A 22,886-nucleotide genomic window follows, 5' to 3' on the forward strand; every position below is an offset into this window, starting at 1 on the left:
GTTATATCGGCGGGTAATGCCGTATATAGCAGCAATTGGCTGTGGGCGAGAAGTGGAAAAAGGGGACGATTAGTAAAGGCCACGTGAGCATGAAAGTGAGCTCTGTGTCGCTCGGGGGGTCTGTGGCAACCAACTCTTACCTGATTGCCGAGGATCTGAAGTGCAGAGGTAGCGGTTTCTCCGGATGCGGGAAAACACTGTCGCTCTCAGTGGAAGCCCTATTTGTAAGGCGGCGTGCAGAGCGTGAGAACAACTAGACCGTACAGAACGGTCGCGTGAGGGACTCTTGGGATTGCGAGAAGACCGTGAAAAGGGACTAGTGCAGGATTGGGAATGGACTCTAATCAGTGTCGGTAGGAGTGCCAAATCCTTCCATGTAGTTGCTGTATAAAAATGGGGGTAGCGGGGAGGAGCCTAGCCTGCAACCATGATGGCCGCCTAATCCTTCGGCTCCGCTGACCCTTTCGCTTTCCTCCCGTCCCGGGACCAATCCTGGCATTAATCCTGCTCCTGAGTTATATTTTCGGGTTCGGGAGGTGACCCCGACTCCAATGGTGTGTTTTCTTAAGCGCTCCCTGCGGTGGAAGCGGTGGGACGTTCTCGCCTTCTCCCGGACGCTGCCCGGCGCTGACGGGTCTTTGTTCTTCGACTTTGGCTGCCTTCGCCCACAATAACAGCGGCCGCAGTGGACGGAGTCGAGCCGGCCGACGGCTCGCAGCGGCTGAATTGGGTGTTTACATTCTGTCCGCTCTACTCATCTCTACGCGGAAGGCATATCGGCTGAGAGTGCAACAATGTGTCACCGCCGAGGCTTGTGTATGCCTTTGTTTGCTTCTTGTCTCGCTCCGTGATGAGGTGGGCACCATTTTAAAGGCCGAGCAACTGGACCTTGTTTTTCACGATCCCGGGCTGCAACTAGTGACATGGCCACTGCGGTCGCTACGTTTACACCTGCATGGTGCAGCATGGTCTGTGTTCCCTTTGTGCCCCCGGCCAGGTGGTGCTCTACAGTTCACCGGCGTGGTGCTCAGCTTTGTGATGGCGACGTGGATGACCAGTCTTGTGGGCTGCAACGAATTTCCGAGCCCAGTGTGCAGGGATCTGCTACATCCTCCCCTCCTAAGGCACCGGTGCGGATTGCGGACATTCTGAGAGCCCTGGATCTTTTTCGATTTGCTTTCTGTGGCGACGCCTGTGATCTGGGGCACCGTCTGGATGCTGTTCTCGCTGCTGTGCCCTTGCTTGACCGAGCACATTCACGACTGCGGGACGCTGAGCCACATCTTGTGTCCGACTTCTGTGGACTGCCTGCCCAGGGGTGCCCGGAGGTGCTGGAGGTATGTGCTCCCGATGATCCCGAGATGCTGTCTGCGATGGAGATGCAGCGGTCTGATGTCTGCGTGCTTGTTCATTATATGGGGTCTCGTCCTCGGACGCCATGTTTGGATACTCCTTTGTGGATTATCGGAGACGCTTCCTACGTTGTTCTGCAGCTGCTGCTACTGCCCTGGCCGGGTGGACTGTTACAGTGCGATGTCCACCTTTATGTCGCTGTCGCTCGCATGACATTGGAATGGACAGTCTTTGTTGAACGGTGCTGTGCTCTGCTGGGGTCACTTTGCTTGTTTGTCCCATTCGAGATGGCTACTGTGCAGCTGGACCACGTCGATATTCCCGATCGCAGGGGCCAGGGCTGAGCTCCCCCTATCAATGACTGTGGTAGCGTATACTGTCGGGGCTGCAGGGGGTGGACGCTACTATGAAGTTGGACTTTGTCGCTATGCCGGGCCGCGGGGGGGGGGGGTTGAGGGTGTCTCCTCTCACGTCAGGATTGTTGTTGCTCGTAATGCTGGGATGCTGATGGTGAGCCGGGGATACTGTACGTTTATTTTGTATCGGTGACGGGGTCTAGGGATGGGTGGCCCGAATATTACGTGCCGGGTGCGGGTCTGTTTCTCTCCTCCTCCACTCTTTATATCTTTATATTTTCCCTACTATGGGGCAGTTCCGGGGCGACAGGCACGCTGTTAGTGGGTTTGGCCGTAGCCATTACAGGAGTGCGGGGTGGTGGGGGGGGTTTGTTATTTTAGTTTGTTTTGTTCTATGGTCCCTATCGCTCTTTTCCGGCTTTGGGAGGGTTCTTTCCTCTTCGTAGGGTTGGCTGTTTCTGGGTCTTGCGCCTTTTCTCTTCCTGTGTTTCAATAAATCTTTGTTTCCTGTTCTTGGGGGTGGGCTTTCTGGGATTACGCGTGGAACTGTTGTTTTCTTGTAATGCTGCTTATTATCCGGTCTCATTGTTGCGGTTGCTTAGCCTATATAGTTGCTGTACTTATAGCCTAATTTCGATTGTGAATGGGGTACGCCCCTCTTGCTGCGTTTCTTTTGTGTCCCTTTATGTAAGGTGTGTAGTCCTTCCTGTTGCAGCCCCCTCGCTTCATCTAACTTAAAACGAAAACCTCCTCTCCTGTGTTGCGCACCCCGTAGTCACTTCTGACGTACTTCGCAATATCCTGATTGTATATTGACATACTTTTCTCCTGTTTTTTCTCGCCTATCTTTGCGGCCGGCCGTGATGGTTGTGGGCTTGCGCATGTATCTCCTATTTTTTGTCTCAATAAAGGTTTAAAAAAAAATGGAAAAAAAAAAATGGGGGTAGCGGAAAGGAAATAGTAGTGCAAGAGACGCAAGACAGAGTCAAGGATGTGCAAGAGAGAGTAGGTGGTGAGATTAGTGTTTGAAACTGTAGGCGGAAATATCATGACAGTAATATTACTACAACAGTAATTAGTGAAGCGGTAGAAACCTGTCTATCTGGTGAATTGGAGAAAAAAACATGGAATCATGGTGCCAAAATATAAAGCATTTACAATAGGCGAGCATTTCAATCAAATGACATTTCATTAGTCCAGGATGAAAGCGGGACTAGGCGAGTCATTTAGTCAATGACAAAGGTATGTCGTATAGAGATCATATAGTCATGTTGTTGATCACACGGCCAGTGATAATGTTATTCAAGGTCCTAGAAAGTAATGAAGCTCATCATCCGTGTTTTGGCCGTATTTTATTGCATGCAAACGCATAATCCAGGTAGCTCCCTGGCGTCTTAGTCTTTGTTCCCTATTGCCACCCCTCACCCTATCGCCTCTGTTATGTCTATTCCAAAGAAGTAGAGCTTCTTTGTGGTTCCTTGTGAGGGGCAGGTGGCCATGTGGGTTGCCATTGGATAGCGTGCATCCTGTTGGAGAATAGCCCATGCATGTTCCCTGATTCGTTCTCTCAAGGGCCTGATGGAGCTGCCGACATATATGCTATGGCATGTGCATTCGATGATATACACCACATATCTATTGTTGCAGTTGATGTTAGTGTTAATGGTGTATTGTTGTTTGTGAAAACCTTTGAAGGACTTGATGCCATGTTTGGCCCATCGGCACATTCCACAGTCGCCACATCTGTAGAAACCCTTTGATTTTTCAGTTAGCCACGCTGTGTTCCTTGTACCATGTGGAACAGTAGGACATAGTCTGTTTCTGAGGTTTCTTCCACGTCGATATGTGATCTGTGGCCTGGTAGTGATGGCATGTTTTAGAGATCTATCCGCCAGTAGGATTCCCCAATGCTTGCTAATGCTCCTTTTCACTACGGAGCTTATTTCATTGTAATCCATGATGAGCCTCACCGGTTGATGGGCTTCTGTTTTGGTTTGTTGGTTCGCCAGTGTGGCTCCTCTGTTTATTCGTTTGATTCTGTTTTTCGCTTTTTGTAGTACCTGTGGTTTGTATCCCCTCCTGGAAAAACGTTCAGTCATGTCTTGGATGCAGAGATCAAATTCCACGTTTTCACTGCAGTTCCTTCTTGCACGTACATACTCCCCGTATGGAATGGTATTGATCTGATGGCTTTTATGAGAGCTGTCTGCGTGCAAGACCGCAATGTTTTTTTAAATTTAAGTCCTCGGATAAATTTGAAGAGGTCTATTATAACCCTTCGCATACTGTCATTGTGCCTTTCAGATTACAGGTTGTTAGTATTACAACTAGGTGGTGCATAGCATAGTTACCATGCTGCCATTTTTCTCGTATTACACACTATTTCTCACAAAACATCCAAAGATAAGGAGATCTGGTGACAGAGGTAATTTGGTCTTCCAAATGGGGGTTATTTCTGGCGCCAATAATTGCAAAAAGTAGTATAAGACCAGCATGTGAGTTAGATTAGCCTTATTCTGATTGCATTTGGGGCATTTGATAATGAACGGCGCCATTCACCGTAGACAGTGATATGAGTAAGGCCAAATTGAAAATATACACTTTCTTTTGCATATGTGTCTTTGCAAAAAAATCTTAAATGAAGGATTAGTACAAACATAGCAAAAGGTATAATTTGCAATAATTTAAATGTACTTTCTGCTTTCAATAGTTTTGTGCTTAAGCAATAATATGTATCTGACAAAATATCCAGTAAGACAAAGTGCCCCTTAACTATAAAGTCTTAGTTGATTCATTGGGAATGAACCATTTGCTGATTTTCTTAATGGAGGTGAAGTGGTGGAATAACTTCCACATTCGATTAATCTAATTGAGCTGATTGAAATATTTTGTAATGTGTTCACCGTTGTTTCTTGAGCAGCCGATGCATAAATGTATTAATTGTCTCCCAATTAGGTAGACCTTGTTTCTGCAAGTCCTGGAAAGGTTGTTTGTGAAATGAGAGTTGAAGAGGAACATACAAACAAATTAGGCACACTGCATGGTGGTATGACAGCCACTCTAATAGATGTGGTTTCAACAGCAGCGCTTGCGTTCACAGAAAGAGGAATTCCAGGGGTCAGTGTGGATATGAACATTACGTAAGTTTTTTTTGCAACATTAATATTGGATAAGTACATGCGAACTGCCCACCAACAGTTTGCTTTTTATTAGTACTGACATTACTGTTGGATAGTCCTAAATGCATGTTATCGTATGTCCAGCTACTGAACTGAACAGACTGATTAAGCTAGTTTTTTATTTTATCGTGTAAACAGGAAAATGATAAGTCAACTGGTTGTATAAATCATCTATCTTTGGCCTATTTGGGGAGCCGAAGTGGGTTATGGGTTGAGGCACTGTTTTTGTTGAATGCCTTTTTTAGGTCGAGCCTAGAGCAAGCGCATGCGCTGCTTGCTCGACTTTTAGTAAAGGGCTTCAGAAATCGCTCCCAGAGGCTTTTGCTAGCCTCAAGCTCGCGCGCTTTCTGAACGCTCCTCTGCCCCTCCCCTGCCGCGTCTCGCCTTAATTGTCAACATATGTGCTTTCACTTTTGCCACGGAGGGCGCACCCACACCACTTTCAAATCCAGGCTTGTCTTGTTTTTTATTTCAGCTGGTAATTTCCCCTAGTAAAGCGTTATGTCAAGAAACGCATGCGTAACAGTATCCTGTAGAATTCACCCATGTATAGTCCACAGATCTGTCACCCTGCTAATGCTTGAGTCATCATTAATTCCTAGAATTAAACACAGATCCGGCACAACAACAAGTCAGTGTTCACACTTGTCCACTTATCACCCAAAAACTCAAAGAAGCGGAACTCTACCTTATCTTCTGCATCAAAAGTTTTTTAAGGCATTCCTTAAAAGAGACACATGTTCCTCCTCTTAGCTATAATACTGATAATTAAAATATAAACCACTGCGCGCGCTTGGAGCTCACATCTACCTTGTTTAAAGAATGTCTCCGTCCAGGCGGACTTCCTCTTCTGGTCGTCGTTTCTCGGGATGCTTCCGGCCCCTCGGCTGTCTCCTGGTTTCAGTCTTGCTAAGGCAGAGAGTGGGGGTGCAGCAAGGGGCGCTGCTGCAGAAGAGGCGAGTAGCGTGTGTCAGTACGTGTGCGGTTGAGACACCGCCCAGCTCGGGAAATTCTAAATCCGCCTCAATGACAAACCGAGAGACAAATGCAGAACTAGTTTGCAACATATTTCCTGAAGCACAGGCCTCCAGCCAAGCGAAAGAAAGATAATACCACGCAGGCGATAAGGGTTACAAATCGGCCTCCGGGTCCAGTGTTTTTGTCACGTGAGCTGGTGGTGGGGTAATCGCTGCACCTTCACTTTATCCGTGACCTTGTCACATACCCTTATTGTGCCATTTACATTTCTGGTGCTTTTGTGACTTTGAAAGTCACATGTTTTACTCAGGGCACAAGTCCTAAACAAGCATTGGCATAGCCAAAAGGGCTTGCCTTTGGGACCTTATAACTGTTTAGCCATGCAACAGTTGATGTTGTTGCACCAAGGATATTGTGCTGGATAACCAAACACTTATAAGGTCCCAAAGGCGAGACCTATTGGCTATGCCAATGCTTGTTTGTTTTCTTTCCTGTTTATCCACTCTGCTCCATGGTCCTTCCCCTTTATACTGCACACAGCTGACAGGCTGTGGACTCCCCCTGCGTTTGTTCCCCATGTCTCTCAATGGCATCAGTAAAATGCTTAACTTGAAACATCAGGGGCATGAATGACAGACGGAAGGCACACAAGTCTTTTCATATTTACAATTAAATAAAATCGATATCGGCTTGCTGCAGGAGTTAATTTTGACAGACTCGACATAGACGTGATTAAGGGCAAAATGGATTGTTGAGAAGCATGTAGTCTGCTACTTGAATTATGCTCAGGTAGCTGCACTAGTGTACGCGTTGCGCACTTGGCAATACACAGGGGCGCTATGTCATTTTGGCAGTGATTTTACTGGGACACCCATTGAGACTAGTGTCAGTGTATGGCCCCAATACGGATGATTCCCCTCTTTTTTGCAGAGGTTTGGCACCTACTGGGGACGATGGGCCTGGGGCTGTGCTGTTGGTGGGGGGGGAGGGGGGCCTTTAACGTGGTACTTGACACAAGTGCAGATAGATCTAGTGAGACACGCAGCCTGCACACAGAAGCTACTGCACTACTGCGTAGCATTATTACTGGCAATAGCTTTACAGCTATCTGGTGCCCTCGCCACATTCACAGCTTTGAGGGAACATCCATAACATCCATACACAATACTTGGCTCAGATTCAACTTCTGGTTGGCCATGAGAGACGTCTCCTGGACCACTGATGTCCAGCATCTTCTGCAAATGTTGTCTAACCATGCCCCAGTTCTTTTAGAGCTCCACCCACCTGGCACAGCACAGAGTGCGTTTTCTTGGGGACTGCCCCCGGTGCATTGCAGGACCAAGTATTCTGAAGTGAAGTTTGGGAGGCCATCATAGAATATTGTGAACATAACTCGCAGTTGGCTGACTCCCCATCCACCCTGTGGGAGGCCTTTAAGGTGGTCATTTGTTGGGTTTGCATTGCCAAACAGGCTGGGATGCTTAAGACACTAGGGGTGGACCTGTCCAGACTGGAGGCTGAGATTCGCGCTTTAGAACTCCATTATTTTGAATCTTGCAAGCAGCACTTCGGAAGACGCACCATCTTGGCAAGGAGGCCCGTGCTTTGTGGCACAGGGAAGGGGACAGGGTGGGCAAAACCTTGGCTGGGCCATTGCGCAAACCCTGGGCAAGCGGCTACGTGGTCTTACTGCTGGATGTTCACCACAATATACAGGTAGGCAGTGTTGCCATACAGTGTACCATGGTGAGCTTTTACACGGATCTGTACTACTTCTCCCATCATTCATTCCCATTGACTTGACACCCTATGGACTCGGTACAACTGCTCTGGCTGGAAGAGGGACATCACCTCTTCCTCAATGAACCATTCACGTTAGAAGAAATTGTTCATGTTATTTGGGGTTTGCCTGCAGATAAAGCTCCTGGCCTCGATTGCCTCACTGCTTCTTTTTATAAGGAATTTGCATCCCTGCTTGCTCCACACCTTTTGATATTTATGAGGAGTCTGTCCATAATGGTGCACTCCCTTCTTCTCTGTGCGAGGCCTTCATAGTAACTTTCCTTAAACCTGATAAGGACCCTCTGTGCTCTGATACTTATAGGCTGCTCGCCATGATAAATATTGCTAACAAAATCCTCACAAATCTGATTGCCTCGTGGCTCCTCCCCCTCTTGTCGCTCTTGGTCGGACCAGACCAGTTGAGCTTTGTGCCGTGCAGGTCGATAGCTCAGTTCCTCCTAATATGGCACCCTGCCAAACTGCTCTGCCAATGTGGGTTGAGGCCCTAGCCTCTTGTCTAGTTAAGCGCACTAACATGCCCACTGAGCAGCATATTCGTTTTTTCTTCCCCTGTTCCTTCTAATCCCTCACCTTTCTCTATCCCCCCCCACTTGCCCCCATTTCACATACTTACCCGATGGATTCTAGTGCTTTGAGGTTTATCTGTCTATGAATTTTACAATATACTAGCAGCCCGTCCCGACGTTGTCCGGGAGCAATCGGGCTTCTGGGCCCCCACCCGCCCCGACGTTGTCTCAGGCTTCAGGGCCCCCGCCCGCCCCGATGTTGTCCGTGGGTCCCCGGAGCGTACCCTCCACTTTCAGGGCCCCCAATGATCCGCTTCACCTACCTCAGCCGCCGCTCCTCCTCGCCTGTCCGCCGCGCCTCCCCGCCTGTCCGCCGCTCCTCACCGCCTGTCCGCCGCTCCTCACCGCTCCTCCCCGCCTGTCCGCCGCTCCTCCCCGTGCTCATGTCCGCCGCTTCTCCTCGCGCTCCTGTACGCCGCTCCTCCCCGCACTCCTGATGTCAGCACGCACGTCGCGGCCGGCGCTACTTCCAAGGGACTACTTTTTTTTTTAATCGTAAATATTTTAAAGAACGTATATTTTATGTTTTTATATAGCCTATGTCCATCTGCAGACCCTGACAATTACAACGATGTATCGGGTGTTTGGATTGGCGCTGTGGTTCCCGAGTTTACCCGCCTCAAAGGTTCAAAGTTCTCTCTTTATATTAGTAGTATAGATTTGAGACCGGAATGCATACTACCCTGTAGTTATACTGTAACTGCCTACTGTAAAATTCAATAAATAAAACAGTTGTCAATTTACTCGGTACGTCAGAGCCAAGCAGTTTCCCCTACTGCTAGAAAAACCCTGCTAGCAGAGGACACTGTTCACCTTCACTGATCTCTTTTGATAAATGGCTGTATTAGATTACTGGATTCTAACGCTGATCACTGCTTGACAACCCCATTCAGCACAGTTCGGGCTGGACTGTTCCCATGAGGCACAGTGTCAAGACTGATTTGCATATAGCTGGGTCCGAACTGAGATGGCAAAGTGAGATGAAGCACGATGATGGATTCAACCCAGATCTGGGACTGGGGGTAAGTGTCTGAAAAGTTCCAGTGCTCCGTCCATCATCTATCTCTTTGTGTTTGCCATGTTCTAAAATGGACCACTGCTGTACCCTCATTTTTATTTAAAATATTTTCTTAATATTTTTGAAAAACATGAAAAATACAAAATGAATTACAATACCAAGAGATAATATTTGATAAAATAACTTAACAATATTTTAAAATATCATCACGTCTTGTAAATGTAAAACTATGTTTTCTGCAGATATGTACATTATTTTCATCCTCACCTTTATTGCCTCTGTGCTTTAAATCGTTTGCCTTAAGCCCTGGCATTTAATCCTCAATTTAGATCTTGGCACAAATATATTTTATGTCAGGTCTTATGGATTCCCCAATAACCCATTCACCTGCGGGTCATCTCCACCTCCTGGGCAGTCCCTTACATCACCACTTAGAGGAGTGTTTAAGCCATCAGGACTTGCTTGTAACTCTCCCTACTTTTACCCTTTTAGGAAAAGGTGTGTCTGGTGGCTCACAACCTCCGAAGATAGTTGTGTGTGATGGAATTGTCTTCATTTAAAATGAATATGCTGTTTAATGGACAAACACTGCATATAACTTGACTGTCCTAGTAGTAGCAATCTGATTAATTTGAAGATTTTGCTTGTTTTTTAGGTTTCGGCCTGGACGTAGCACTGCTAGCCATTGGAAGAGATTGGCTGTCAGTCACTATTTCCCCGTCGGAACGCGATTCGGGGGCGTTTCCGTGTCTTTTTTTAAGTCCCGCCCTCTCCTCTTCCCATTGGCTGGAATTTTACCTTCCAGCCAATGGGAAGGGGAGAGCACGAAAAACACGCCCCGAATCTGCCGGCCCGGGACACCCACGTCATTCCCCGCTAATGTACTTTGAGCTTTATAATTACCGAGCATGTTTGTCAGAAGGGAACAACTCTTGTTAAGTGCTAATCGGGACGGCAGACCGGTCTAGCGACCTCCAAAGAAAGGAATTGAATTAACTGATGTTAACTAGAAGCACATCTTCGGCAAGGGTTAATGGTTTGCGTGGCCAGTAATGGTTCAGCAGGGAGCAGTTTGCTGATTCAGCCCCATTACATCAGGCACTTTAAAAATGTCTGTGGTAAACTAGAGAATCAGGCCTGGATCTCGTCAAACACTAATCATTGTGCAGGCACGTGACTCATTCTCCCTCAAGCGGAACCTCCGCCTGACGTCCAACGCAGCGAGCTCCTTTTCGGACGCTGTTTAGAAGGGGTTTCTTTCTTGGGGAGGGGGCACTTTGGGGAATGTGCAAGGTTTCTAACCTTACGAATGAGCCTGCATGTCTGCCAAGGTGTGAACAGCAGGCAGACGACGGATTGAGTTAAATAGGTACTTGTCTTCACACCGCGGAAGTGTGGCAAATCGTCTGAGTTAGGCAACGAGCTGGATTTAGAATATCGGTTGCTCTTCACATAAAACGTAAACTGAAACAATGTGCATTCTTTGCCATTCTACTTTATATTTCCAAGGAGAGTATGTTACATTAAATCTCCAGACAGACTATATAGCAAACGCTCGGATCAGAAATGGATTTATTTGCCAACCTCTGAATTTTTTCACAGATATCTCCACCCAATCAGAACGTTGCACCCGGGTTCATTCTTTGCAATGCGGAATAACACATGCCCTTCAACCAGTGCTTAATTTGTGCCGGTGCCCTCGCTCTGGGCTCGCCTGGTTACAGTGTTCCACTAACACCTGTTGCTCACGAGAGTCTGTCAACGTGATGATGGTTGCCCAATGATGATGCGCGGTATTAACGTGGCATCCAATCGCAACAGCCGATAGTGTGACATATTGGGCGCGCGCGATACATTTAAAGTATGAATGAGCCTGCGCAAGCTGTCAGAGGCGGGAGTAGTCTGCCGCTGTAATTTGCAGTGCGTTGTGCCGAGTGACTAGGCAAGCTCCGCTGACCCTACCAACTTAGTGGGGATGACACTTTACCGAGGCATATCTCTTATTCCAAGTGCGGCGGTAGAACATGGCGCCCCCGCGCACCAGGAGGCTCCTTCTCTACTGCGATCTGCCGCACCCCTATCTGAAGTCAATGGGGCCCGCGGCCGCTACAGGGTGGTGCCAGGTACCTCAGCAGCCTGGCCGCTCTGCCATTACAGAGTGCAGCGGCCTGCAGCCAAGTGAAAATCTGAATGCAGCCTGATCTGTGCCAGGCACTCGAGTCCTCTCTTCTCAGACGGGCCGCGCTACCGCTGCACTTCACGGCTGGGCCCGTTCTTCATGCCTCCATGACCATCAATCAGTACTCGCTGACAATCAGCGAGGAGTGACTGGCCCAGCCCCGGCAAGTACCGGTTCTGGCGTTTGCGGAGAGCTCAGCTGCCACCATGATGCAGCGGTGCGATTAGGAGGGCAGTGACATTACCAATGCATTGATGGGGTAAGTGTCACTGAGCACAAGTTACTTTACACACGCTCACAATACATTCATTTTTAACCTATTAACCTCATTTTCGAGCTCTCCAAGTTTCAGTTTCCGTCTTTCTGCCCCACTTTTATAAAGGGCAGTGCCAATTCACCTACATATACCTTTCTGCCCCATGTATGGGTCCTTATGTTTTTTTTTTTTTTTAAGTTTGAAGTTTATTGAAATAGAAAGAAGCAAAGACAGAAAATGAAGAAACAATCAAGAGTTATAAGAAACATAAATCATTCTTACATCTTGGCGTAAAATAGTGAAGGTAAACTTATGCATAAACAAATAAAATAAGCAATGAATGTAAGGAATATAGGGAGATGAGGAAACATTTTAAATTATAAAAGTATATAAATAATATGCTAAAACAATAGATGTATTGGGGAACATAATATCAACTAGAAAAATGCATTCATGGTGGTTTACAAACTTCAACAATACGTATCGGAGATGAGGGAGGAGGCCTAGCAACTGTGGATAAATATTCAGTGAGGGGAAGCCATAAAAGATCACGTTTGATTGCTAAGGAAATGGGAGAAACAAAATTAGTGTCAAGTCTGTGATTAAAGCAAACTGCGTTCCACCATGCATTAAAAGAGACATCATTAGCTTGTTTCCAGTGTGATGTAATATGGTGAAAAGCAATAGCTATAAAGAGATCAAGTAATTTTTGTTTGTGATGGGATTCAGCAAAAACAGGAGAGAGGGAACCTAAGAAAACATGTGTAATGGAAAAAGAAACTGTAAAGTTGAAAATCTTTTGCAATTGAGACCAAACTAAGTGCCAGAACCGTAAAATATGAGGACATTCGAATAACATGTGTTTCAGATCGGCCAGGGGGGAGTGGCAAGTCCAACAAGTAGATGGAGTGTCTGGGGAGAAGGATGACAGAGTTAATGGAGTGAATAGTGTACGATTATAAATAAAGAATAAGGTTTGTGTAGTATTTGCAGCCCTGGATGTATTGTGAATCTTAGACCAAATTTTTTCCCATAAAATGAGGGACCATGTGTGAGATAAATCTTTTTCCCAAGCCAACTCAACTTTAGATTTTGTACGGTCAGTAGAGGACTGTAGGGATTTATAAATAAATGAAGCAGAAAGAGATTGGTCGATAGCATTAGAAATCGAAAGATTTGTGATAGGGATAGAGTTGGAGGTCGGGAGCGATGAAAGATATTGAGTAAGGGATGGAAGTAGTGATAAATACTGTTTACGGGATGAGGAAGGTAGCGAGAATTGTGTTTGGAGATCCTGAAAAGGAAGAGGTTGATTGTCTGAGAGAAGTTGTGAGATCCATTTTAGACCCTGGGAATGCCAGGTTTTCCAATATAAGGATCGGTTACGGATTTTGAGAAGTTTATTATGCCAGATAGGTTGGGTGTTGGTGGAGGAGGCAGATGGGTAAGAGGATAATAAATATGGACGAAGAAGAGAGCAAGAGTGAGAGATGATAGGAGAGCATATGGATGATACCTTAGAGGAAAAGGAAAGAACTTCTTCGAATTCATAAGGATGAAGTAGAGAAGATTCTAATGAGAGCCATAGGGGGGGAATGTGAGGAAGATCAGAAGAGATCCACCTCATGGCTTGTTTTAAAGAAAATGCGCTGTGATATGATTTAAAGTGAGGGAATTTGACGCCACCAAGGGATTTATCTTTTTTCAAGGAAGAAAGAGCTATCCGAGATTTTTTGCCTTTCCACAAAAATTTTATAAGAAGGGAGTCTATAGACTTGAAATAATGATCTGGTATACGAATGGGAATCATGGAAACAGAATAGAGAACTAAGGGCGCTAGCATCATTTTGATGGAGTCCAAACGACCCCACCAAGAAAGGAAGAGAGGGTTCCAACGATTTATCGATGCAGTGATTTTATTAGAGAGAGATTCAAAATTAAATTTAAGAGTGTCCGGAATACGGGGAGCAAACCATATACCTAGATACTTAATCTTCGTGGGTTGCCAGGAAAAGCCAGAGGAATCAAAGAGATGTTTTTGACATAAGGGGTTTAGGGGTAGAATTTCGCATTTGTCGGTGTTGAGGGGATAACCTGAAACAGTGGAAAAAGAAGAAACTTGATGGAGAAAGGAAGGGAGAGTTGTTTGAGGATTTGAACAATAAAATAAAATATCATCAGCGTATACCGATAATTTAGCTTGCTTTTGAGGACCATATTGAAAACCAGTAATTGTATCATCGAGTCTGACTTTAGTTAAAAAGGGTTCTAAGGCTATAATAAACAGAAGAGGGGATAGGGGGCATCCTTGACGTACCCCTCTTTGAAGAGGAAAGTAGTCGGAAATCATACCATTTGCAAAGATTGAAGCGTGAGGACTAGAATATAGTAAGGATATTAGAGATATAAATTTAGGGGGAAAACCAAACCATCGAAGAGCTTGAAACATAAAATCCCACCCTATTCTATCGAATGCTTTTTCAGCATCTAGGGAAATAGCAGCGAGGGGGATAGAGAGGGAGGGAGCTTTGCTTAAAATATTAAAGAAGACTCGAGAGTTGTCTGATGATAGGCGACCTTTAACAAATCCAGACTGTTCAGGGCCTATAAGTTCTGGCAATAAGGGATCTAATCGGAGAGCTATAATTTTGGCGAAGATTTTATAATCAGTGTTTACTAGTGATATAGGGCGATAATTTTTACATAGAGTATGATCTTTATCTGGTTTAGGTATTAAACAAATTAATGCTTCTTGGAAAGTTCCTTGAGAGGAGCCGGAAGCCGCAAAGGATTGGAATAACAAATGCAATTTTGGGAGAAGAAGGGAGGAAAAGTGATTGTAGAACTCAATGGTAAAACCATCGGGCCCTGGTGCTTTACCTCGACGAAGAATAGAGATTGCATGAGAGATTTCCGAAGGGGTAATGTCCAAATCTAAGGAATGGAAGTCAAGGTGAGAGGATTCTGGAGGGGGGATGTCTTGAAAATATGTAAGAAGATCATTAGGGTCGGGAAGAGATTCGGGAGTGTAGAGACTTTGGTAGAAGGAAACGAATTGAGCCAATATGTCTTTGTCTTTAAAGAAAGAAACACCAGCTGGGCCTTGTAGGGATTCAATTTTTGTTCTTTCTTTTCGTATTTTGAGATAATTGGCCAGAAGTTTGCCCATTTTGTTCTGTCCACCGTAATAGCGGGAATTACATTTTAGAAGAGAGTTTGAAGCGGCGTTGGTGGTATATTTATTAAAATCAAATTTGGCAGAAATTAGTTCACGAAGAGAAGATTCAGATTTTGAATTATAGTAAGCATATTCCAATTTCTTAATTTTATCTAAGAGTTGAGTTGACCTAGAGATAGATTGTTTTTTCTTTTGTGAAACGAAATTAATGATAAATCCTCGTGCAGCTGCTTTAAAGGAGTCCCATATCATGACAAAGGAAGATTCTGGAAGATGGTTAAGTGTAAAAAATTCAGTAGAAAAATTTGTAAATTGAGTGCAAAAATTAGAATCAAGGAGTAGAGTGTTATTAAATCTCCAGCGGCCTGAATGAGGGGAGTAGGGGATAAGATCAATGTCCACAAAGACGGGAGCGTGGTCTGAAATTAGAATGGAACCTATGTCTGAATGAATGGCGAGTTGTGCTAATGGTTTGCTGAGGAAGAGATAATCAATACGTGATTGGGAGTGGTGAGTGGGGGAATAGAAAGTGTATTCTCTGAGATCTGGGTTACAAAGCCTCCAAATGTCAACTAAAGCATTATTCTGTATAGAGGAGACGAACTGGGAATGCATTTTGGAAGGGACAAATTTAACTGTTGAATTCCTATCTATAAAGGGGTCAAGAACTTGGTTGCAGTCACCGCCAAGGATGACATATTGGTCATTGAGGGTAACAAGTTTAGCAGAAACAGCAGGCCAGAACAATTTATCAACACCTGTGGGAGCATAAATATTGAAAACAACTAGTGGAATTTTGTCTATAAGATGAAGAACAATAACCCAACGGCCATTAGTGTCGCATTCATGAGATACAATTGAAACATTTAACTTTTTATGACAAAGTATAACTGTACCATTTTTCTTACCTACAGCAGGAGAATAAAAAACATGACCTACCCAACAACGCTTAAGTTTGGTAGCCTCCAATTCTGTAAGGTGGGATTCTTGAAGGAGGGCTACATCTGCTTTAAGTCTGGTTAAATGTGTTAAAACTCTTTGACGTTTAATGGGGTTATTTAACCCCTTAACATTCCAGGTGACTACTCGGAATGCAAATTATTAGGAGAGTGATATAAAAGAGAGGATGTAGTAGAAAAGAAGTTGAGGAAGGCCGAGAAAAATGGTGAGAATGCAAAAACGAATTTATGAGAGAAATAAGTTGAGATAAGAGGAGAGGAATAGTAAGAATGCGAAAAAGAGTTTGTGAGAGAAATAGATCAAGAGAAAAGATCGAGAATAAGACAAGAGAAAGGAAGAAAAAAGAGAAAGGAAAGAAAATAGAGATAAAGAACAGTAGGAAAAATAGAAGAAAGTTAGAAAAAAGTAGAGACATACTAACAAACACAGAAGAAAAGTGAGGGGTGACGACGCCAGAAGAGGACGACATCGACAACAAAAACTCACGCCATCGAACACCTGAGTAACCAGCTTAGGGTCAGTTGAAGGGAGTAAAAATACATCGGGTTGGATAACATGAGGAGAGGATCTGTAATAAGACAAATAAAAAAGAGGATGTTAGAGAAAACAATAGAGGACCAAATATAGAAACAGCGCAATATCAAGACATAATGAACCAGGAGTAGGGGTATACAATAGGGTGGAGGAAACAAAGAGTAGGTATACTAGGGTAACAAAAAGGTAAACATTTTAAACAAACAGAATAAAATATGAACAATTAAACAGGTCTTGCAGTGTCCATGTTGATGTTTTCATGGTGACGGAGAAATTCTTCAAGGACTTGAGGATCTTCGAAAGTTGTTGTCTTTTCCTTGTACGTGACTTTGAAGAGGCAGGGATGGAGGAGACCAAATCTGGCCCCAAGATCTCGAAGTCGTGGTCGCAAGTCAAGGAACTGTTTCCGGCGGTCAGCTGTTACTTTAGCTACATCCTGAGAAAGATATAAGCGATGACCTTCCCACATAACTTGTTTCTTAGCTTTTGCTGCTGAAAGAACTTGAAGGAGGTCAGTGTACTGTAAAAACAGCATGATGACTCCGCGGGGTTTGGTGGAGACTTTTGGACCAAGTCTATGTGCACGTTGAATATTGAGTGAAGAAGAAGAAGGAGGAAGATCTAAAATTTTTGGTAAGAAGGTTTGGAAGAAGGCAGTTGGATTGGACCCTTCTGTAAGTTCCGGAAGATTATAAAGGCGTAAGTTATTTCTTCGATTTCTATTTTCCAACTCCTCGGTTTGCCTTCTTAAGAGAGAGACATCCTTCTCCAACACTGAAATCTTTGAACTTGAAGTATGAAGAGCCTCCGTGGATTGCTCCACCAAAAGAACCCGCGATTCAAGAGTAGACCATTTATCATGGAGAAATTGCAGTGTTTTGGTGGTCTCAGCCATGAAGGGTTTGAGTGCCCGAAGTTCTGCAAGGATCAGATCCATAGATGCCGAATGCGACGTGTTGTCTGGAGATGGAGGACCTATTTTCAGACGTTTCGTAGATCCAGGTTGTAAAAGCTTACTGGGGGTAGCAGATTTAGGAATAGCCCCATGACTAACATCCAATTTAGTGGAAACGGGGTCATCCATGGTTTGTGACATAGAGTCAGAGTCTGAAGAATGACGCGGTATGGTCTTAGGAGCAGTAAGCTTAAGATTGCGCAGTTTCCCCATAGAATGCAAGATAGACAAACAGCTATGTTACTCCAGGTTCGAAGAAAAAATGGTCCGTGAAGCAGGCACTATTTGGTGCGAAGATACAAAGAAAAGTATAAAGCGTGTGAAAAAATATAGCAAAAGTTATCGATATTCCACACAGCTTCCCAGCAGGAGCTCTTCCACAGGATTATAGAACTGTGCCACAACAAGTCACCTCATAAAACTATAAAGTCCAAGCTCAATGACCATTTTAGCTCAACAGTCACTGGCCAGGAGGAAAATAGTTGTTTCCAATTCATTCAAAAACAAGCGCTTTTTGTAGGCATGGCAGTAGCTTGAGAAAAATATTGCTGTAAGAAAGCGCTGCTCTTGTGAGGTAAGACAACATGGAAACGTTAGGTAACAGGCACTGGAGGTGGACAGGTTGTCGCTGGAGAGCTATGGGGCAAATGCACAATCAGTGAGTGTCATAATCCGCGTTGTGCTGAGGAAGCGCAATGGCGCGTAAAACAAAACATTCTCCGGCTGAGGAAAAAACGCGGTGAAAGCGGAGAAAATGGCGGCCGCCGAAAGAGCGAGCCGCGTCACTCACAAAAAGTGCGCTTCTGAATGGAGTTGAGGGACGCAACTAGCAGCATTCTGCTCACCTCATGCTCCGATGCCTGTAAAAGTTATGCGTGTCCGTGTAACTCCCGGAAATGGAGCGGAAATCGCTGGTGTCGGCGCTCGGACAGCGGAGCTCCGAAGTTAAGCCGCCATCTTGTGCGGCGCTCAAGCCACGCCCCCCGGTCCTTATGTTTTGATGTGAGTTCCCTGTGCCTCTCTATCCTGTGTCTGCATTCAGATGTAGTGAATTTCTCGGTCCGCAAATGGTTTTAAATCGTAATATTTATAGCCCCCCCACTCGTGACCCTCCATCTCCACACAAATGTCGTGGCGATAGAGAGCAGAGGTAGTGCCGGGACTCCTGCATCACTTCGCTTGTCAAGCCCCCTCGGCATCTAGTCTGCCTTCTTGTGGGGATGTATCCTGTATCGGCTGGCCTCGCCCCGTGACCCACCTCCGCCCTCCATTCCTCCTCATCAAACACACGCCTCAGCAGACAACTCCTGTCAAGAGAGAGTGGGGGCCTCGGTGCTACCACGGCTGTCCCGGAGATTTGAGACTGAAAGAGATGACAATGAGACGTCCCGACTCCCTATGGTATCACCTACGTCAAATTAGAAACCCCTGTTGCGAATTAAGCACACTTATACTTTTTGCAAGAGAGAGAAAACTCCGAGATAACTCAACTCTGTCACAGAAAACACACTAAGGCAGCCCTGGTGCTTGAGAGAAATGACGTGAGACATTGCCATTTTAAGAGACAGAACTGTACTGTATGAATGGAGGGCAGTGGGGTAGTTCAGCTCATCTCTCTGCCTGGTAGGACAGTGTGAGTCCCGCTGTTCAGCAGGAAGGGCGGATAGTGTGAGCACCCTGGAGTTTGACAGAGGATTGTGGACAGGACAGGAAAGTAAGTCTGCCCTTTAAATTCATAAATTGAATAGGAACAGAATTCCGTTTTGAAAAAGCACACATGTATACATGACCGTTTCACACACTGTGTGTTTATATTGCTGATCACCTATTTAATTCCAAGTTCATGACCTCTGCTTGCACTTTTTATAATTCAAACAACACATGCTGCTCATTACACGGTTGCTCAGTTGTTGGGAGCTTGTTTTGAGCTGGTAAAAACGGGAGGTGTGCTAACATTCAGGCAAAGAGAAAGCTCCATGTAGATTGCATCGTGACATTCCCATCATCTGTGTGAGTAAACAGTAGCCAAACACAAACTACAGTTGGACTAAAGGGTAAGAGCACTTGCACTGACAGTCATTTAGCATCTGTTGAACCTGAAAATGCACAATTGTGGCTCAAAGAGGTAATGTGGGGCTGCAGCATAGCCAGTGAGGCTGAGAGCAGGTTTTCTACTTGGCAAGAGCATCAGACCAGAAAGGAGTGATATAAGAGCATCAGCATCTGATGAACTTAGAAACACATGGGACTTAAACTGCAGCCCATATTCCAGTGAACAAGCCTGGCCTCTTTAAGTGGGTGCACCAGATGCAGACTTGGTCAGTGCATATATAAAGCACTGCCCCTCTCTCCGGGCAGCCGTGACTTCACACCTGCTATGGAGGCAGCACATTAGTGAAAACATGGACCAGCTGACTAAAGTAGCTCTTCTACTTTTCACAATGTATTGGCAACATGGCCTGTTATTACTGCACCTGCCTGGAGAGGTACCTGTCCTCCTTATGATACCCCAATATTGTAATTTCCCCAAATCGGCACATAGAGCACTGGATTTGTTCCTTTTCAAATGATTAGTGATTTTAGTAAATTTATTCCAAAATTGTGCTTAAAATGCCCTTTTTGATTTAATCTTTTTCACAAGGCAGGGGAACCTCCTATCCTGAAATTCAGATCGGGTATTACATCTGACTTTTAGCAGTGCCAATTGAGGATGTGGGTGGAGCGGATAGAGTAAGTGGGTGGAGCCAATGGAGGAAGTGGGAGTGGCCTCTGACAAACATTTGAGCACCTGCACTTCAAATTTTACAAATTAAGCACTGCCTTCAACGTGGCTTAACAAGACCTCGCTGTTGCACTAGTGGCAGCTACCATGGGCCAGGGTCACGAGGCGGGTTAATAACAGCCAGTCTATGGTATATCAGTACAATGGCATTATTGTACCCCTCCCTCAGGAAATTGGCGCCAACGAAAACTCGAAAAGTAATGCGATTCCGGTTTACATATAACAAATGGCATTTTAAGGTAGCTTAGGGGTTGAGGTACCTGCTGTAAACATCTACGTCACATAGTCTACGTGTATACAGCTCGTCTCATAGTTTACTACGAGTGGGGTAGTTCAGCTGGGAAATGCACTTGCTACAGAGATCTGTGCGTGGTCGCAGGTCTGAATCATAATAAAATAACTTAAAGTGGCAATGCACCAGGACACTGCATGTAAACTGCAGTAGTCCATGCAAGACCGATCAGTGGGTTTGTGCGATACTTGCAGAGACCCTTGCGTTAAGCGCAGATCACAAGTTTCCGGTTGGTAAAATAATTCATGGATTTAAGCGGGGCCTGCAAATAGCCCTACCTTTCAGTCACAGAATGTTTTTAACGAGTCGTTATTTAACAGTTGATCACATTGGTGCAGGTACCATAGACGTGATGCTTCAACAGGCCCAGCCCAGAACCCAGCTCCCGCATAAGAAAAGCTAATGGAACCCGGGTTCTGACGGTTCCCACTCTAAGCCAGCATTAACAGTAAGACCCTTCGTCGTGTCTTGTTTTGAGGAGTCGCTTGGATTAATGTTCGTGTTAATATCGCAACAACAACAAAAAAATTTTTAAATTAACACGCTCATGGTTGAATGGTTAATGCACAGATCATAGCTCCCTGCTGACATCTACTGTCACAAGTAAAAAATCGCAGCAAGCTGCTCAGCTTTCTATCATTCCGACGCTGGGAACTTAGAACCTCTAAGTTAGATAATAGATCGCCCATGTTGGTGTCTGCAGCAAATACAAACTGCAAAAGCCACGTCAGAGAGTGCTGTCTAAAAACCGGTATTATCAAGTTTGCAAAGGTTTTAATCTAATATTCTACAAAACCTGCATCATTTTTCCTCAAAGTGGACACCACAAATACAATTATAGGAATAGCGGACATTTAGGACTAGCTCACGATCTGGGCCAGCTCCACTTCTATGACAGTGAAGACAGATAATAGGTGCATAACATAACAGGCAGCATGCAAACCCTGGGCGGTTATTTTATGTGATTCTATTCGTTGTACAGTTTAGGACTAACCGTATTAGAAGTGAAAACAATGACTCCTCTTGGTGAGCAAAAAGTAAGGCACTTTATTTGACATCATTTCTACAGTATGCGATACCGGATGTATATCAATCAATCAATCAAGCGTTTGTTGAGCGCGACTACTCACCTGTAAGGGTCTCAAGGCGCTGGGGGTGGGGGTGCAGGTTCCAGTTCATCAAGGAGGGGATCCGTTCGTGTCCACAGAGTAAAGTCGCAAAGTCTATCTCAATCGGCTGATCTGTTTGTGAAGACGAAGAGGAAATTGCGGAGGGGATGGGGGAACGGTGGGAGACGACAGATAGCCATGGGAAGGAACTTAACAGAGCCGCACTTTATTCTTTTTCAGAAGTATCAATTTTCAGGTGTTAAGTGGTGAGTTAACTATACACCTTGTTATGGCATATGGTGAAATCTGATTATTGCAGTCATCTGTCACTGTCAGGGAGTTCAAATAAAGCTCCTCGTTTGAAAGCCTGCTGTCATTTTTCCGCTGACCCGCGTCAGAAAGTTCATTGCCACTTTTACTTTAAAAAAATAGGAGATGAAGGCAAGAGGTCAGGAACCAACAACCCACTTGGGCTCATTGCTTACATGAAGTCATTATTAGGTGGACCGAGACAGCTTATTACACCAGCAGCCCGCGGGCTTGTGTAAACTTAGAGGCCTTTCTTCAAAATTCTGTGTATTGACATAAGCAGAAGACATCTGTGCTAATTTCTGAAATACAACTTTAGTGTTCATAATCCCACCGTGTCGCAAAAAATTAAGCTGTGTGTGTGTGTGTGTGTGTGGGGGTGTGTGTGGCTCTGGGGTGTGTGTGTGGCTCTGGGTGTGTCTGTGTGTGTGGCTCTGGGTGTGTGTGTGGTAGTAATTGCTGTCTGCTGAGCTCGTCCGTAGGGTACAATAGGTCTCACGTTTGCTAGACATTAAGCTATTGGCAATGTAAATGACAATGCCATTTATTTACCTGTTTTCAAAACCAACACATAAATACAAATTTTGTCATTTACAATGCCAATAGCTCTAACTTTTCCAAAGGCGAAACCGTTGCATTGTAAATGCTTGTTTTTTTCGTGAGGTGTTGAGAATTGCTTGTAGGGTAGCTTACAATGTACTGACAAGGTAGAGACTCAAGGAAACATTACAAGGGGGTTCCAACCATGCTTGTTTAATTTTTATTTTTTACTGTTCATTCTAGTTTAAAACTCCCAGATTATAATATAACACGTAAATAAAGTAATTGCAATACATTGACAGAAATGTATTGTTTCGTCCACCCTTTTCATACTACATGTAGCCTTTTTAGGCATATTATCCCAGTCCGGAGACTTGCATCTTAGTACTCCGCAAAAAAACATATCATCATCAGAAAATCATCCGCTCCATCAAGCAACTTGTATGATCTGACATTCGCTATGTGCCACCCGTGCATCCGTTTTTCACATACATATTCCAAAGCATTTCTCATTGGCTCCTACGCCGTTTTCCACTTTA

General features: G+C 44.9%; 1 protein-coding gene across 1 annotated transcript in view; it reads left to right on the forward strand.

Moving 5' to 3' along the window:
* ACOT13 (acyl-CoA thioesterase 13) overlaps nt 1-22,886 on the forward strand; it is a 52,008-nt gene that overhangs the window by 17,939 nt on the left and 11,183 nt on the right. The window contains exon 2 of the mRNA XM_078687951.1: nt 4,665-4,849. Within this exon, the coding sequence (XP_078544077.1) occupies nt 4,665-4,849 (185 nt within the window). The remainder of the gene's footprint in view (nt 1-4,664; nt 4,850-22,886) is intronic.

Source organism: Lissotriton helveticus, chromosome 4_1 (genome assembly GCF_964261635.1).
Source record: "Lissotriton helveticus chromosome 4_1, aLisHel1.1, whole genome shotgun sequence".
In the NCBI taxonomy this organism is placed as follows: Eukaryota; Metazoa; Chordata; class Amphibia; order Caudata; family Salamandridae; genus Lissotriton; species Lissotriton helveticus.